Source organism: Platalea leucorodia (genome assembly GCF_965183815.1).
Source record: "Platalea leucorodia genome assembly, chromosome: Z".
NCBI classification, from domain to species: domain Eukaryota; kingdom Metazoa; phylum Chordata; class Aves; order Pelecaniformes; family Threskiornithidae; genus Platalea; species Platalea leucorodia.
In genome coordinates, this window is record NC_138858.1 from 40,488,875 (window position 1) to 40,508,393 (window position 19,519).

A 19,519-nucleotide genomic window follows, 5' to 3' on the forward strand; every position below is an offset into this window, starting at 1 on the left:
GTAAACAAGATTTATAACAGTATACAGAAACATCAAGTTATTTCTTCAGTGATTTGACTTAATCTTGACTACTAACTTCTCTGTTTCAAAGTGTTGTCATTCATATAATAACAGAGGTCTTACTTCTGCATACTTTATCACTTATTTCAAACCATTAAGCATAAGGATGGAATATATTGGTAGGGTATAAACCACTTAGCCTTCAGTATTGTACTGATTTCTTGGTCAGGAAAAGGTAACACTTATTTGAAAGCTCACTAATGCAGTCGAGTTATGTTATTAATATCAATACATTCTACATATCACATTTTTAACAATCCAGTAAAATACATACTCTCAAACCTAGGAAGAGAATAGTAAGTAAATAATACAGAAAAATAATTCTGAGCTGTCATAAACCAATATCAGGGTTGTTTTTTTTGTTTTACTGCTCATATACAGAAAGTAGAGAGATCACGAAAAGTTCTTGGTAGGATCTGCCCTGCTACTGGTTTCTAGACTAATATAATTCCTTCTCAAGGGTTCCTAACGAGATAGTGAACAATCTTGTGATTGTGTTATCATTTCTTTGAGACCAGAAATGTTTCCATTTTATGTTATGCACTGGAAGAGCTGCGGAGAGGAGCCCTAAATCTAAATATTTCCCCTAAATAGAATAATAGTACTTATAACCCTTACTACCTCTTTCACATAGACATTCCCTTTCCCAGATCTCAGTCAACAGCAGAAAAATGGTAGCACCTCCTGTTGCACTGCTTTTAGTTTCTGTGCCCACTGAAGAGCAGAAGACTGAAAGAACTGCTCATCAGATTACCTAAGTATTGATCGGCACTAGTGTCATGTGGCCAGATGGGAAGTTAACATGTACAATGTATTTTTTCCTCAAGGATATTCCTTTGTTTAGGCCACAAGGATTTTCTGCTAGAAGGAATTTTTTTGGGGGGGTCTGGGTGACAGTCATTGAAATACAATTGTCTAAGACCAAGACTTTTCTAATCTTCACAGCTACATTATCAAAAAATGTTTTAAAACATATTTTTGAGCTAAACCAATTACTTTTTTATTGCAGTAGTTTGTTCCTCCTCCAAAAATACATATATGTAAGTGAAGACTTTTATTTTTCTTCCAAAATGCTTCTTGCCCTATGCAGGAAACCATGTAATATTTGAAAAACAGAACGTGAATTAATCTAGTGCTCATGCAAGTGAAAAATACTGACTTCAGCACAAAATAGTGGAAACAGATTAACTGCAGTTTTCTCTATATTCACAGGTGCCCTTGAATCTTGACCTGCAATGCTCTGATTCTTTTCACCGTAGGCATTTTTTAAAGCCACCACTATAGCTAACTGTAATATTGTGGTTGGTAGTCACCTTGCTTGAACCAAGAGTATTAAAGATTATATTCATTGGTGGCCTATCTCCTTAGAAACTATCAGAATTATCACAGTTTATTCCAACAATGAATTTTGCTATAAAATAATAATTTTATTTCATTTATATTCTGATCCTAAGACAAAATTCAAGTCCAGAATTTGAGAGCCAAAAGCTTAATATATCCCCAGTTGTACCACCTAGACCCTGTTTCACTTGCCCCTATGCTTTCTACTGTTTTAACATTATGTTCTTAACATTATATTAAGCATAGTTTTCACACTGCTGGAAATTATTTTGCATTCCACAGAATGTTAACCTCTTATTATGGCCAGTAGCATTAATTCTTCTACACTACTGTGCACTATAGTCTTGCTGAGAATCATTTACTGCTGACTTACTGCTGACTTTACTGCTGAGTTACACACAGAATTATTTGCCATATGTTTCTTTCTTGTCCTCTTCCTTCATAAAAGAATTTAACTCACATAAGGTATCATTAAAGGTAGAACAATGGAATTTCCTGGATGTTAGCTGACATTCTGCTAGATGCAGAGTATAATCAAAAGATGGGCTGACAGCTCTGTTCCTTACTTGATGCATTCATTTTTCATTTTGAAGTTGCAGAAGGGAAGTGTTTTGTTATTTCAGTAAAGATTTTTTCCCACTTCCACAACACTGCAACACAGCTGCTGGTGCAGAACAATAGATAAATAAATACAGGCTGAAGGAATCTTACATGACTTTGACCTTGCACTTGATCTTGCATTGTCTTACCCTTACAATTACTATATTTTTAAAAAGATAGTCTCAGTGGTCAACAGTAGAATTATCTGCTTTTTTGTATGTACTTTATTCCAGAGCTGAGGAGAACTTACGTTCGAATGACAATCATAAAGCTGTAGCCAATAGTCCCAACTCCAACAAGGAAATACGAAAGAGGCATCCTGAACTTGAGCCATCCAATTGTCCTCTGGTTATTGTAATAACCATAGAAGAGTACAGAATACTGTGCAAAGCCCTGAAAAGTCAGTAAAAATAATAATGTCACGTCTGTCACGTAATCAGAAATTGTACCAATAGCAATGTACTGAAACATTCATTTCAATGCATTCAAAACAGTTGTAAGCATCACTATAATAAATCTCACAGGATGGAAAATCTCTCCTTTCATTTAGAAAGACTTAAAATATTTCATGTCATCTTTCAAATCTTTTATCTTTAAAACTCTTCATGGGCACTCCGTCTGTGATTTAATGAGTCAAAACTTTTTCATCCACATACTTCTTGTTATAAAGACAAAAACATTTTGGTTTACAAAATTTATTTTACAAATTACTTGCAGATAAAATGCCAGATTCTTCACTTAATTTTCACATTTCTAACATTTACTTGTATAGCCTATTTGATATAAAATTCTCATACATTTTCTCTGTCTAGCAATGTTGTCTGTTGTTCATTGGGTGATCATTCAATATATGTTGCAATAATTAATTGCATTTTATGGATGATTATTCAGTATGCAGAGTTTTTTAACACTTAGACTCCAAGGCTGTACAAAGTGCAATGTAAGTGTACCTTCTTTCTCAGCAGTTCAAAGTGTATCTCCTTTTCTAAAAATCTTAATGACAATTTCCCTCTTTTCTGTGGGTCGGATTGCTGATTTTTCAAAATAATTTACTTAGTGCCTTGTTAACTGTAAACAAGTCCTGGTATCTGAAATGGTCCAAATAGCTGAAGCTTCCTGATAATCCTCAGGTTAGAGTAAGAACTTGCCTCCTAGAAGACTGTATCCAGAGCCTTTACAAGGACAGCTCAGCACATGCACAGTAGTAGCAAAGCTCCAGCTGGATGTAATGATTTCAAGTCAAATGCAGAGTATTTGCCCATATAATTGGTAGATAGATAGACCATGCATTATTTTGACACTAATACAGTAAACTGAGGGTTTTGTGAATTAAAAAAGCCATTTACTTCCCTTCTGCTTTTCAGTTGCTCATTTTACTTAAAATAAGTAACATCTTTCTCTTACATATTACTGTAAAACATGCACTTAATTTATTGTACCTCTTACTCTATATGAAATGAGTGACAGTGTTACCCGGAAAACCCGATTCACAGTTCTAAGCTGAAAATGAAATATTAATATATGATAAACAGAAATATTATTCAAAATGTCTTGGTTTGGTCATCAACATATCTCGTTTTTCTTCATATCAGACTAGCTTTGAGAGATGTTCCTACATATAACAGATAAGAGTTTGCTTTTTCTGATAAGGGAAATATTGTTATAGAACACATTTATTACTAATTACTAGTAAAACATCTACACCAGTCAGGACACATTCAAATTCAATAGTATGTCTTTTGCATCTTAATGCTCATTAAAGCATCCTATAATTCCATCTTAGCCCAGGTTTCAATACAGCCTAACAAGGTTCCAGAGAGCCTTTTGGATCCCTCAGATTATTAAAATGCTTTTGAAGTTGCTGTGTTCTGTAAAGCCAGAGATAATTCCTCCACTGTGTGTCATTCAGCGTGTTGTTTCCTGGGCTTTGCCTATTGCATTTCACCATGTGACTTGAAACATCTTTAGCTGGGTAAAGGTAGGCATGCATGGAAGATCTCTTTCACTCCTTTCTGAGCCTAACATAAAAGAGGGGTGAGATAAGAATATTGGTCAAATGCTTTATTGTAATGAGCCTTGAGAGTCTGATTTTTTTAGGTTTGGATTATTACCTGAACTGTAAAATACACAATGTTAAAACTGAATTCCAAGTAAATTATATCAAAATCCAAAACTGTTTCTCTTTGCCATGTTAGTAAAATGAGTACAATTTCAAGTGCAAAAAAACCAAAAAATATGTTAAGCTCATTTTTTCTTTGCTGTCTTAAAGATTGATGGGGTTTGGGGTTTATTTAAGATGAAATAATGTTTTCTGATGTGGGTTTATTTATTTGTAACTTACTTGGTAGCATACAAGAACTGCTGGCAGATGAAAGGTACTATTTCCTGTGATTTTTAGTTAAAGGTGTCATTGTCTTCAGGAAGTATTTGTCTATCTGACATGCCTCAAGAAAATTCTCTTTTCCCCTCAATATTTCAGGGGATCCATTTCTTTAACTGCCCTATTATGTGTTTATTACCTTTGCATTTGTTCCTTGTGTTAACTGCTACTCTGTTATTTACTATAGTTTCTTCCTCAGAGCTGTCAGATCCTGTTTCTGACAGTTATAAACTTCCCCTGTCTTTCCACCTTCTGCCTTCATTCATCTTTTCGCAAATACGTTTCTTTTAAAAACTTTGTTCCCATTTGCTGTATAAAGTTCTTCTAGTCTCTATTCTCTTTACAAAATCACCAAGTTACTATGCCTTTTTCTCCAATATCTCCCTGATGTTTTGATTTCTCATTTTATAATGTCATCATCATTATCTAACTTCCCAGCTACATGTCTAGATATATTCTTCCTGTCACTCAAAGGTACAACTCCTGATGAACCAGACATAATGTCATTTTATGCAGCAGTCATTGCAAAATGTTACATATGTGGATTTTTAGAAAGATCTTTCTATCCTTTTGTATCCAGGGAAGGTCCATCACTTTATGTGGCAAAATAAAGCAGAAGTAATCTGTTCACTTTACATACCTTCATAGTCAAAAGACAGACAAACATTGTAATTTCCACCTATTATTATATTATTTTCTTTAAATTCGGTTGTCTACAGTTAATAAGCCTGAAAGATTTGTTTGTAAAAGAGAAAATGGGTATATCCATGTCCTGGTTTCAGCTGGGATAGAGTTAATTTTCGTCTTGGTAGCCGGTATGGGGCTGTGTTTTGGGTTTAGGATGAGAACAATGTCGAGGATACACTGACGTTTTGTTCTTGCTAAGTAGTTGCTAAGTGGCGCTCACAGTGGTAAAGGACTTTTCAACTGCCTATGCTCTGCCGGGTGCACAAGAAGCTGGGAGGGGGCACAGCCGGGGGGAGGGCTGACCCAGACTGGCCCAAGGGCTATTCCATACCATATGACATCATGCTCAGTATATATATGCTGGGGGAAGAAGAAGGAAGGGGGGGACATTGGGCATGATGGCGTTTGTCTTCCCAAGTAACCATTACGCGTGATGGAGCCCTGCTTTCCTGGGGATGGCTGAACACCTGCCTGCCGATGGGAAGTAGTGAATGAATTCCTTGTTCTGTTTCGTTTGCGTGCACGGTTTTTGCTTTGCCTATTTAAGTGTTCTAATTTATTTTACTTCAATTATTAAACTGTTCTTATCTCAACCCACGAGTTTTCTCCCTTTTGCCCTTCTGATTCTCTCCCCCATCCCACTGGGGGGGAGTGAGCGAGCGGCTGCGTGGTGCTTAGTTGCTGGCTGGGGTTAAACCACGACAGTCCTTTTTGGCGCCCAACGTGGGGCTCGAAGGGTTCGAGATAACAACAGATTTAATTGGAATGCGCTAGATCGAATTTATAGCTGTTATTGCTGTTTAGCTGTTAATCGGCAGGCTTCTGTGCTTGCCATGGGGCTTGCTTGCCTTACTGTATGTTAGAGTCATCTTACTGTGTTGTGCCTGGGAATATTTTGATAACAGCAATGGCCACGTACCCGGGCTGGCAGATGGCCAGGGCATCGCTGTTTTTCTGTGCTGCCTTACTGGACAGGCTGGAACTCCAGTGTCAACTCGAGTCGAAGGGACTGTGACCTGTGGACGAGTTCCTGCGGGAGCATGACACCCCAAAGCGTCTGTGGACGTGGATAATCCCATGTCAGAGCAGCCCATGGAGGTTAAGAGTGGAGCAGAGATCCACCTGCAGCCCATGGAGGACCCCATGCTGGAGCAGGTGGACGCCCGAAGGAGGCTGTGACCCCATGTGAAGCCTGTGCTGGAGCAGGCTCCTGGAAGGACCTGTGGACCCGTGGAGAGAAGAGCCCACGCTGGAGCAGGTTTGCTGGCAGGACTTGTGGCCCTGTGGGGGACCCACGCTGGAGCAGTTAGTGAAGAACTGCAGCCCATGGGAAGGACTCACATTAGAGAAGTTCATGGACTGTGCTGTCAGAGGGACCCCACGCCGGAGCAGGGGCAAGGGGAGGACTCCATTGCAGTGTTAAACCCTATAACCTGGCCCAAAGGGACCAGGGGTGGAGATTGTAATGGAAATACCTTTAAATTGTTGTGACACGGGATTTGAGTTGCATGTTATGGGAATTACTATAGCAGGAACCCCTTGTTGCTAGCCAGGCTAGGAGTAAGGGGAGGAGTTCATTGCAATGTTAAACCTAGCCCAAAGGGGCCAGGGGTGGAGATTGTGATGGATATACCTTTAAATTGTTGTAACCCATGATCTGAGTTGCATGTTATAGGAACTACCATAGCAGGAACCACCTGAACCAATGGAGGAGAAGCCTTACAAGAAGCAGTGCAAGTGCAGCAGTGACCTGACCTGAGCTGGCTTAGGTGCCCAATAACTCCACGCAACACACCACCTCTCCTGTCCTGAGTGACCACTATCACAGATGGAGCCCAAGTCATGGACTAAACGAGCTCAATGGACATTTTGGGGACAACAGGGGTGGTGTTTAAAGAGGATGTATTGGATAATGTGGGACCTGAGCATGATGTAAATGGTATGGAATAAGGGGTGGATACTGTCCTGGTTTCAGCTGGGATAGAGTTAATTTTCGTCTTGGTAGCCGGTATGGGGCTGTGTTTTGGGTTTAGGATGAGAACAATGTCGAGGATACACTGACGTTTTGTTCTTGCTAAGTAGTTGCTAAGTGGCGCTCACAGTGGTAAAGGACTTTTCAACTGCCTATGCTCTGCCGGGTGCACAAGAAGCTGGGAGGGGGCACAGCCGGGGGGAGGGCTGACCCAGACTGGCCCAAGGGCTATTCCATACCATATGACATCATGCTCAGTATATATATGCTGGGGGAAGAAGAAGGAAGGGGGGGACATTGGGCATGATGGCGTTTGTCTTCCCAAGTAACCATTACGCGTGATGGAGCCCTGCTTTCCTGGGGATGGCTGAACACCTGCCTGCCGATGGGAAGTAGTGAATGAATTCCTTGTTCTGTTTCGTTTGCGTGCACGGTTTTTGCTTTGCCTATTTAAGTGTTCTAATTTATTTTACTTCAATTATTAAACTGTTCTTATCTCAACCCACGAGTTTTCTCCCTTTTGCCCTTCTGATTCTCTCCCCCATCCCACTGGGGGGGAGTGAGCGAGCGGCTGCGTGGTGCTTAGTTGCTGGCTGGGGTTAAACCACGACAATCCAGTCAAGTTTTTTCTGATGTTCTGTCATCTTACAACCTGATTCTTCCTCCACTGATAGCTGATGATTGAAAATAGAGACAAGGAAGCTAAATAAAGGACCAAAATCTGGCATCTTCCGAGTCTCCACATGAAGGTCTTGAGCTACAAACCAAGGGATCCTGTTTGAGATCTGCATGTCACAAGATTAGGGATCTCTCCACACCTTAACCATACTAAAAAATGGCAAAATTAATAAGAAGCATAGGCACTGTACCCTTTTTATGTTTTTTCAGGAGAGATAAGATCTGGCCTCCTGTTGGAAAGGCGACAGGTATGAAAATTGGCCTGTGCCCCTCCTGGGATTTCCTGTGTAGAGCTCCACAGCCTGCACAGTTCTGCCCACCAGCATGGGTGGAATGGGACTTCACATGGGCCAAACCTACATGGAGAGGTCAATTTTAGATGAATCATTCTGCAGACAGCTGAAGAGGCTGAGCTGTAAACTGGAGGAACCTGTACCTGAGTTTAATTTTCCAAGAAATGGGTCTTCTTCCAGCATCATATTCATGCTTGCTGTTGCTAAAACAGCTCAAGTGCTAAAAGATATGTATACGCATAACTCTTTAAAAGTCTTAGTACTTCTTACAGGAGGGAAAGAGTGCAGCAGATTGAGGGAGAAATCACACTTAGTTCGATGGATGCTGCTTCCATTAATCTGAAGGAAAACCTTAACTAGATGGTTGCACCCTTTCACAGGTGAAGACTACCTTTTGATGACATTGACTGCACACCATAGAGAAACCTAACAGCCTTCTAAGCAACATATTTATCGTCAGCTGATTTTATGCAAAGTTGTATCATCTTTATATAAAAAGGCCGACTACAGAGACATGTCATGTGCAAAATTAGATAAAACTGTTGTTTTCAGGAAAAAAAGCAGTATGACAGAATTAGGAATATACCATTATCTTCTCAGTACAGGAGGTACACATCCACAGGCTAGACTGGGCATCATATCAATGGTAAAGAATAGAAACATGCTTCTCAATTCAGCCAAAATATCTGCATATTCTATGAGACTTAAAAAACTGAAAGTAGCATTCTTTGTTTTAGAAAAAGCCTACAGAGCACATAATTGGAGTTTCTTTTCTTTTTTTCTAATTCACGCTGCATCCTCAAACTTGGAACCTTAATCATACAAAAACAGAGAATCAAATTCACCCATAAGAAATGGAAAGTCAGTGCCCAGGGATGCAAATCCAGCTTTGAGACATTTTGCCATATGTTTTTGGATTGCTACATATACTGAAATGTGTGTGTGGACATTGAGCTTCATTATATGTGTTTTTGTCTGAAGGAAACATGTATACTCAGGACTTGTGAAAAAAAAAAAAAAAAGTAAATTAATTCTTTTGCCATTTTCTCCTGAAATATTTCATATTAAGTCTCTCAATATTAAATAATGAAGTAAAAGCCCATAATAATCAGAGAGTCATGTGAATATGCAGTATTGCAAGTTTAGGCACTTACACTAAAATCCCAGAGAGTAGCAAAGTTCATAGCACTTGCTTCTTCAGCTCTTGGGACAGTTTTTCTAGGTAAAGAGCCATATGGCTTCCCCATCAAAGCCTGGAACCAAAAAATGAGATCAATTTACGTTTTAAAGCAAAATACCAACAAAGGGAAGGTACAGTGATCTGTCATTTCTTAGGAAGACTTGCTTTATGCTCTTCAGCTCCCTAGTGAGGATGACCTACTTCTCCACTTCTTTTCATTGCTCCTCACATTAATGATTGAAACTATGCTTAAAGTATGCATTAATGGTCTTTTCTAAATTTAAAGTGATGTTTCACTAGTATCAATGGATTGTCAAACTGTGCCTCTTAAATTCTGTGCTGGTTTTTGCTGGGGTAGAGTTAATTTTCTTCATAGTAGCTAGTATGGGGCTATGTTTTGGATTTGTGCTGGAACCAGTGTTATAATACAGAGGTGTTTTAGTTACTGCTGAGCAGTGCTTACACAGAGCCAAGGCCTTTTCTGCTTTTCACACCACTCCACCAACAAGTAGGCTGGGGGTGCACAAGAAGCTGGGAGGGGACACAGCTGGGACAGCTGACCCCAACTGACCAAAGGGCTATTCCATACCATATGATGTCATGCTCAGTATATAAAGCTGGGGGAAGAAGAAGGAAAGGGGGGATGTTGGGAGTGATGGCATTTTTGTCTTCCCAAGTAACGGTTACACATGATGGAGCTCTGCTTTCCTGGAGATGGCTGAACACCTGACTGACAATGGGAAGTAGTGAATGAATTCCTTGTTTTGCTTTGCTTGTGTGCGTGGCTTTTGCTTTACCTATTAAACTGTCTTTATCTCAACCCATGAGTTTTCTTACTTTTACTCTTCTGATTCTCCCCCCCATCCCACTGTGGGGGACATGAGAAAGCAGCTGTGTGGTGCTTAGTTGCTGGCTGGGGTTAAACCATGACACATTCAAAGGCAACACAGTAGTCCAAATTCCTCTGATGAGTGGTGTTTGTCTTACAGACAAGACCACAAGATTCATTTTTCTTCCATTACGGATTTTATTGGGTTTTTAATTGAAATGTATGGGCAGATGCTAGGGATTTAGTTTTTGGATTCTGAGAGTCCCACTGCTGCTGGCAAGATGCCTGCTCAGCCACACTATATGTCCCCACAGGGTCTTTTCCAGGCTTTACCCTGAAAACTGTTGGGCTTTTTCTCTGCTTTGGCTTCAATGGAAGATGGAGGATGCTATTGAAATGCTGTACTAGGAAGCTGCTGGAAACTCCTACCTGACACTTTCCCATCTGCTTACTAGAAGATAAGTAAGAGGATGTGGAATAGTGAAATCAGGGAGATGGCACAATACTTTTAATTCCATGTAGGTCCTCTTTTTAGGAGGACGATAAGGTTGCTCAAAGGAAGTAGAAAAATATTAGCTTTCACAGAAGTGATTTCTGCGTGAATTACACCTGCTCTGAGCAGCATTATTAACAGTGATGCTCCACACCATGAAAAACATGAGGGACCTCTCTCGGGACTTTACAGCCCTGTTGGGCCTTATCAGCATGTGAGTATTAAGGCAACTGAAAAGGATCCATGGTGCCTCAGAGACCTGGAATGCATCTTTCTATTGCAATGCACATTTTAGTCAAGATACTCCACTTGGCTGCTTCTTAGTCTCAGTTCCTCTCCTTAGTTCTCCATAGAAAACCGAGAAATTTAGCACCATCTCAGACCATGGGAAAACACTTTCAGGACACAACTCTATATACTTTTTTCTGTCGTGTCTGTTTCAAGACATCTGTCTGTAGAGACAACTGTCCACAAAGTACATCTTTACAGCCTTAGTACATCTTAATACTTTCAAATGGAGCATAAAGAGGTTATAAATTTGTTTAAAGGTCCAGTCCAATGAAATCTCACTGCAAAGACAGAAATTCACATAACAATTCTCAATGATAATTTAAAAGATTCCCACCTCAGGCACCATTACAAGTCCAAAGGTCAGTCCAAAGAGAATCATATTTATTCCATACATCCAGCGCAAGAATATGAAATAAGATGCTACTGATGAGCCAAAGTGACCTATGAGAACATGAGATGTGAAAAAAGGGCAGATAAGTTAGTCCTCTTATGTTATTTTACCTTAAGATGAAGATGCTCAAAGTTTATTTAAAATAAATAAAATCAGGGGAGGCTTTTCATTTTCTTTATTACCATAATTCTAATAACTTTTTTCAAGATTGCATACTAGCATTCACTTACCTGGCAGAGAAAACAGAAACAAAAAATATATCAGTATTATTTATACAGAGTATTTAAGGTCATCTAAAAGCTGTGATATTTACTAATATTAAATTCGCTAGCAGTAGGATTCAAAGCAAATCACACTTTTTTTTTTCTTTTTTGTCTAATGTGGATTGCAAGCATTCTTGACTTGAATTCTTCATTCACAGATGAAGCCTTGGATTCTACTTGCTCTAGACCCCTGACTCAGACCTGTGCACAGAAGAAGAGGCTGCAGGGGAAGCAGTGAGCACTAGGGGCCTGATTTGACCAACACTCTGCAAGTCAGGCCAAACAGAAATAACAGTTCAGATTCAACCCCAGCTTGCTGCAGCACACCTCTGCTGAATATAGGATAGCTGGCAGTCGTGCTCATCTGTCAGAGTTAGCAAAGTACCAGATTTCAGTTCTGTTATCAGTCATTTACAGGAAAAAATGTCACCTTTCAACAGGTTTTTCACACACAGTCTAGTTCAGGAGTTCGATGCACTCAGATGGCAAATAATGAGACACGAATCTCTGTTCAGAGGAGCTTACATTGGTATTTCTACACTGTTTTGCAAGCCTTATAACAGATTCTTCCACTCTGCTTAAATGAGGTTAACATGACTGGTGCTATTTGGGGAATATATATGCATATTTTACTATAACAACAAAATCAGTAGAAAATTTAATACACTTAAACTGGTATAACCCCAGAGTATAAACAGAGACCGACTGGTAAGAAGCATTTATCAGGCCTGTGCAAAGGGAGGGACAAGCCATTCTGTCAGGCTTTTCAGCATTTCAAAATCTGCTTTATTCTCAGTTCAGAATGAAACCACAATTTTGAAATTTTCTATGAAGAAGCAGCCAATCTTAGCAGTAGCCTACATACTGGGAGGTCTGGGTAGAGGCATAAAGCAAGAGACCTCGAGTTAGTCAGTCTGTCTGTGATATGCTGATTATTCAATTACAACACAGCTACAGCCTTTGGGGATGCTGTGGACTCAAAAAAAATGAAGTGAAGAAAATTAGGAAGATTTCTGATTTCAAGACACTTTTGATACTGTAGACCTCTCCATGCCGCACTAGTTCTTTTGCTCGTATCCTAATATCCCCATTCTTTTGGGAATGGCTTTTTTTCATGCATTAAGTTATAGTTCTTGTATCAGTGATCCTGATGAAATCACTGCCATGCATCCATCTGGAACATCTGTATTAAGGCACTTAATTGGAATTACATGCATCAGTATAGTTACTGCAAGTCACAATGCACAGGCTGCGCATGGGCTTTATTCTTTTTCACCTATGAGGCAAGAACAGAAACCTCTGATAAGTGAAAAGGCTTAGCGGGGGATGAGGATAATTTAGCTATGGATGCCCTTAACTACGTTTCCAGAGCGGGAAGGTCCAAACAGGGGGCAACAGGGAACATCATAGAAAATAGTACAAACAGCCTGCACCAGCTGTGAACAAAAACAGTTCAAGTTTTGCCAGTGTTTTGAATCCACTCTGAGGCGTGACACGTTCTAGGTATGAATGAAAGAGTAATACTTTAAAGTAGACTTTAGCCATCTTTTTCTGCATCCACAGCTTCACAATACTATGCATTGGCATGCAGATAGGCATGCATAGTATAAATGTCAGCAGTGGAATGAAGGGGCTCACCCTGACCCAACACAGCAATGTATGTTTCCCATAGAGTCCTGTTGCACAGATATTACTGAATGTCTATTCTGTAAGGAAAAGAAGTGATTCTTTCCTAAATATAAATACTTCATATATTTATCACCTTCTATCTCTCCTAAACATTAAAACCCCAGCAGCAGTTTCACCTATGATGAACCACACAACGATGAACCACAGCAGAGCTTGATGCCTGTCAATTTGAAGCTGGGCTACCTGTGCTAGAAAGTGCACTCCATGTTGATACCTGGTCTTTCCAGATAGCTGGTGACCTGAAAGAGTCAGACCCAGCCGAAGCGGCCTATGGTAAGAAGGGCCCTATTTGTTACAGTGGGGAGCACTATGAAACTAAGCAGAGGTTAAAGATGAGTTTTCTTGCTAGGGCTTAAATGTAGTTAGTACTTTCTCTTTTTCTTCTTCTCTTTATTACTCTCTCTATTTCTTTATTCTTTTATTTATTATTAATAAATGACATTATTGATTATAATTATCACAGAAAGGAAAACTCTTTCAAGAATTTTAGTATCTAAATGTTAACAATCCCCTTGCTGCTGGTCCATAGACCCACTAGAAACGATCCCTGTATAAAGTCTAAATGCGTGGTTAATGCAAGTCTGTAGTTTAGGACACAGTATGAAAAGTTTAAAACAGGGGTGTGTCTTCTCATGCCAATATTAATAATGATTAATAGTGAATAATATTTATTTATTTTCCCTATACTCTTCTGTAGCACATCTAAGGCACAGTAGTGTGACTGTTGAATTATCTGACAATGTGGTCAAGGTCATTCTTGGGTATCTACAAGTGGCCTTGAAATAAAATCAGAATTGTTTCTTCAAAGCAGACAGGAGAGCTTAGATTTACCTATAACATTAGCTGGTCATCTTAGATTAGTCTGACCTATCCTAAAGGAGCTCTTTGTTTATCGAAAGTATCTTCTTGAAGTCTGTTTAAATTTTCCAATCAAGCTGAAACTATGGTAACAAAAAAAGCTTGATAAAACTTGTGTCTGACACCTTAGGAGTTCCCAGGAATACCAACACAACTCCAGATATGGAGAGTTTGCTCAGTATGAAGCATTTTCTTCCCAGGTCTTTTTAGTGTGTAAGTAATGGCCCGAGGAACTTTACAGTTCAGTAGCACTGCCAGGCACACGTGTGCCACTTGCCCCAGTCCAACACATTCTTCATTTGACCACTTTTTTCCTAAAGTTATACTATTTCTGTTGACTTTATGTGAATTTAGCAGTTCTGTTGTTCTCATAAAGTGTGTTTTACTTCAACATTGCATTTCCCATTATGTTTCCTGCATCAGTCAGCAGTGGTAGTGTGGCACAGCTACGTATCCTTTTCGGTTTGCATGAGAGAAAACTTTCATGTCATCTAACATTGTTTTACCAGTACAGTATCTCCTTTTAAGCCAAAGAAATCTGCCCCAGTAGTACCTAATTGATCTTTTGCAACTATACAGGACTTCAATTCAGTTTTCATTTGTAATCTGTCTACAACCCTGGCTACTTTTAAGAATGGAGCAACACCCAACAACACTACAGTATAAGCATCAGGTTTTCTAAAAACGAGCCTCTGTTATATGTTAACTCCTGAACTGCATCATAAAGAAGGCAGATCTTTGCCATGTTATTAATATATGGCTTGATCTCCTTTGCTTTGTTGAACCTCTAGATTTCAAAGTATCGTTACAGTCCTGCAGTAATGGTAATTCATAGGGCAAAGATTGTTAGTGCTCTGAAACTGTTTTCTTTTGGACAAGTTATGTTTGGTTGTTCAGATGTGGTTTTTTAGAGGGACTGAAGAATAAACAGTAGTGTTTCTTAGTGGTTAGAAAATTATATTTCCTTCCTGCATTTTCTACTGTAGACAGTTACTGCCTTGTTTGCTTGGGATTTTTTTATAAAGAGCTCACTTTGAGATCAGAAAATACAAACCATCTTCAGGTAAGAGCACAGAGATGACGTACGCTGGGAAGTTAACTGGTTGGAAGCTAACAACTGTAAAGGTTTGTTGAGCATAAACTATTCCCTCACACAAAAATATTTACCCAAATGAAGAGGTTTCCTATACAGAGTAGTCTGCACATAAGTGGCAGGCTTTTCTTCCATTCATGCTCCCGCTGCTTACACTTTCTTTTAGCTGGGATCACTCAAGATTCAAACAGGACTTGAAATTTCATAAATTCTTGCCTCTCTTTTAGGTGCTATTGAAATGACCTCTTCTTATACCCTGTTAATACTTACACTTCTGTGCTTAGTGCCTGCCTTTGGAAAGAAAATACCTTGTAGCATAGTATTAGCAGTGATCATGGAGTATTACAGAAAAGTTTTACCTCTAGTTTCTTTGGGCTAAGAGGTTGTTCATCTAACTATAATCTCACCTGTTGGAAGGAGCAGAAGCTACCCATGAACATTTAATTTTCAAATGTATTTAACTGGTGAATGAAATATACCAGATACTTACCTGTGTGTATGCATGTGTTCTGGTGCAAAAATGGTCACAAAAGAAACATCAGTTTAAAAATCCTAAACTGTATAGTGACATGGAAAGCAGTTTGTACAGACCCAACTCTGTGGTGGAGAACTAAGCCAGCACAATTTGCATCATAAGATTTCCAAGAGTGGTCCAAACAGCCTCCTTGACCTGTCACAATCTGATGTCATTTGCTGCTTGTTTCGCTGTACTGTCTCCTCCAAAAATGAACTGTTATGTAGACAGTCCTCCCTCCGATTTCCTTTATGCAACCATATTTTGCCACATGAGATTGCATCCCATGGGAACTGATGTGACTAAGGACTCACCACTAACAATGCTGTCCAACAACAGGATCTTTTTAAATATTGATCCTGGTGTTCAAGCCTAGTGTTCAACCATTTTCTTCAACCACTCCTCAGTATTTTGGGTGGACTGAAGGATCCAGTGGTTACATGCAAGTTGTTGCCTGTGCCAACAAGATTCTCTAAGGTGCTCAGTGTGCTGCGTTTAGCAAGTCTTATGTAAAGTCTTAAGCAACCAAAGATATTTTTCTGCCAAATTCTTTATAAGCAGTATCAGGCACATTCTGTTCATTGTCTGATGTCACGTGTTTATGTCAGTAGTGTTACTGTCATTTTACATGGGGCTGAACTGAGCCTCAAAAGACAAAGCCATTAGTGCTAGGAGTCAAAGGGGAATCAGGTCCTTGCTCAGTTTGGAGCCATCTGGAGACATGCCTCCCCTTGCAGAGTTGCTTCTTCTGCTTCTTTAACACAACTGCATGCCTGAAGACAACAACTGTTAAGAACATTTCACTCCCTGTAGTTCATACATACAAGCTTGAAGCTGACTGTTGAAAAGGTGGCTGCTCCTCCAATATGTTCTGTATTTGGTCTCTGATCAAATCTGGAGATTTTGATCAGACCTTGATATAAGAAATGGTTTTACAAATGATCTCATACTGACTCTGCTAACCTGAAATTTGGAGAATGCAGGGTAATCCTTGACTTGGCACCAACAGTTTGTTAAATGCCAAGAAATAGAGGATAACTCTTTCCCTTTTACTAAACGTGATACAATATGACTAATGTAATACATTTCCTACCTACATATAAATTTAGATGACAATTAGGTTTCTAGAAAAAGTTGAAGCAGCAGGTTTTTTGTCTCTATGACTCAATCTATCTTAATCTCTACTCTTCCCTTATACATATACTAGCTTTTTTCAATTTCAGTTTCCCTCACTTCTCCTTTTAAAACCTCTTTTTTTTTTTTTTTTTTCCTGGGACTTAGCAGCTTTATCAGCATCATCATTGTGATGACCTTGATCTTAGTACTACAAATTCACTAATATGAGGTAGACACTGAGAGCTACTGCTTGGATTAATCAGAAAAAAATAAATTATGACTTAAAATTCTTTTTCTGAGCAATATTTCAGAGCTGTTCCCTTGAAATCAGGCCTTAGAGTTTTGGACCAAACTGTGGTTTAACTGTACTTTTTAAATTACTAATATTCAGACAGAGGATTTTTTCTGCAAGTAAAAGCAATTGCAGCTTGCCTTAGCAATACGCTGAACAGAACAAAAATTAATAGAAAAAGAGTAAACTTCACAATCTTACATTCTGAGATTATGAAAAGGTACTAGCCGACTGTGATTTTGGGACCTTCCAGGTGAGAGCAAAAAAGTTACTCATTTCAAATGAAAAAAAAATAAATAGATATAAAAGTAGGACTGGAGAAATGACCCTGTTCTATTTTTCCATCCTGATTTTATAAGGAAAAAAATGTGTCTGTTGGAAGTTATTAGAACAGCTTATGCCAAGAGTACTCCTTTACAGAAACTTGCAGAAACGTCACTCTCACAAATCCTCAAGATGTCTATTATGTGCCCAGACCAGTAAGAGACCTGTGCATCTTAGTGCTGAGTTTGATTTTAACTACACATATGCAGCAGGTTTCTAAACTCCACCTCAAGTGAGTAGATAATCTGTTCAGCAGTCTGTAGACCACGTGTTTAAGGACATTGTATAAGTTGTCCTCAAGGGTTATTTTGCAGTCCAAAACCCCACAAAATTCAAAATTTATCGTTTTCTTGTTCTTCTCCTGTTCTGGTTACTGCTTTTTGATGCAACCCACAGCTTCTTCCAAAGGCAATTTCTCTAAAATCAGTTTCCATTGCACTTTCATCTGCATTTCATCAGTGGCAGAACTTCACTCAGGTACCCATGCAGTGAAGGAACATTTCCTTAAAAGAGCGGGCTGCAGTTTAAATTAATCACTGGAGCTGAAACACAAAACTGACTTATGCCAAAAACCTACTCTCAAACATACGCATAGTACCAACTACACTGTTTTGTTTATATTTATGCCTAATATATGGGGACATCCAAGACCAGTATTGTTTTCTCTGTGTTGTATTATATGGTTGAAAATGAGAGAAATAACACCAAAATACCTCTTATGTAAGACTCAAGATGATGAAAAAACATCACAGAAATAATTATAGTATAAATACAGATAAAATAAAGTGAAGATAGGCAATAGCTAAATCCCAATTCCACTTTTCTAAGATTAACTTCAACACTGGCTCCTGAACTGTTACCTATGTATTGAGGATCTTTATCTGTAAGGTGATTAACACTCTCTCAAGGAAATTTTCAAGTAGCTATAATATCAAGCTCAAGAAATATTAATGAAAAATAAATACTCATTGATTTTACACTACACATTGAACACAGACATGTATTTCTAAAGTATTGAAAAGTAATTTACCATTTTGGCATGCATCAGGAATTAGATACTAGATATTATCCTTTATTTACCTTCCATAAGTACTTACTTTCAATCTCCTTAATTTTCATTTCCCAAGGTATGCAGGCTGTCTTAAAATTCTCAAAATCTCTTTGAAATTTCATCCATTTCTGAAAAGGGTCACAGATTAAAAAAGAACACCATCATCTCAGTGTCCAGATGCACAGTTTCCCCCTGAGCTAATGTAACCCCTTAATCATCTACAGTATCTTTTGGCAGAGCCCACTGCAATAGAAGCACTAGTTTATGAAGAACCATGTCTGTTTGTTTGTCCTGAATAAGTCTCATACTGACTTTGTGTGAAGTCCCTATTTCTTCCACGAGAAGAATGATTAAATAATCCTTTCCTTTCATCCTATTCATTTATTTTAGAATTGTTTCTGAGAATTTAATATGTTATTTACTTTGCTGTTCAAATTTCAGATCTGGAACTCAAGCTGTGTCATTTAATTATAATTATTCTACCCAGTAATTTACCTATTGGGTAAGTACAACTTCTGTAATTGAGCTTCCTGTGCCCAGCTGAGTTTGAAAGCCTAATTGTTTTTTGTGAACATTAATGCTTATGAGATGTGGGTACACAACTGCTTGCAGAAAATCCAGTCTAACTAAAGATAAACCTGGCCATAGCAAGTAGTCCTGCCAAATATTCTTAGCATCATTCTGCATCAGTGTTTTAGTTTGGGGCAAGAGTGTGCTTTTGAAGTGAATCTCCCAAACCATCCCAGTTTACCACACTTACATTTGTTCTGTAAAGCAGTGTCAGGGGATAAAACTAAGTCAAAAGAGTTACTGGACAAGTGTACTTGAGGAGCATGCTAATCCACATCCACTGCTGCTGGGTGTTTAGTGTTTGGGGCCACACAGGGCTTAGCCCAAAGAAAGACCTGCTAGAGTGCATATTGTATGTACACTGGGTCCTCAGCAACCACTGTTCAGCCTTTTGGTCACAATTCTACAGACTCATATTGCTTTCTAGGATATACATGACCTTAGAGCCTTGGCTCAGTGGAGATGCCTACAGTATTTTTGCTGTGGGGCAAAAAGACACGTTTTGATCTTTCACAGAGGGCTGCTTCAAGGCAAAGACTGAGTTTTGGATTCAG

At 38.9% G+C, this 19,519-nt stretch overlaps 1 protein-coding gene across 1 annotated transcript in view; it reads right to left on the minus strand.

Annotated features, from left to right (window-relative positions):
* Positions 1–19,519, minus strand: part of TMC1 (transmembrane channel like 1) — a gene marked incomplete at both ends in the record, with an annotated part of 75,041 nt that overhangs the window by 24,679 nt on the left and 30,843 nt on the right. Inside the window, 4 exons of the mRNA XM_082336048.1 lie at positions 2,252–2,394; positions 9,166–9,264; positions 11,139–11,245; positions 18,442–18,523. Coding sequence (XP_082192174.1) covers positions 2,252–2,394; positions 9,166–9,264; positions 11,139–11,245; positions 18,442–18,523 — 431 coding nt within the window. The remainder of the gene's footprint in view (positions 1–2,251; positions 2,395–9,165; positions 9,265–11,138; positions 11,246–18,441; positions 18,524–19,519) is intronic.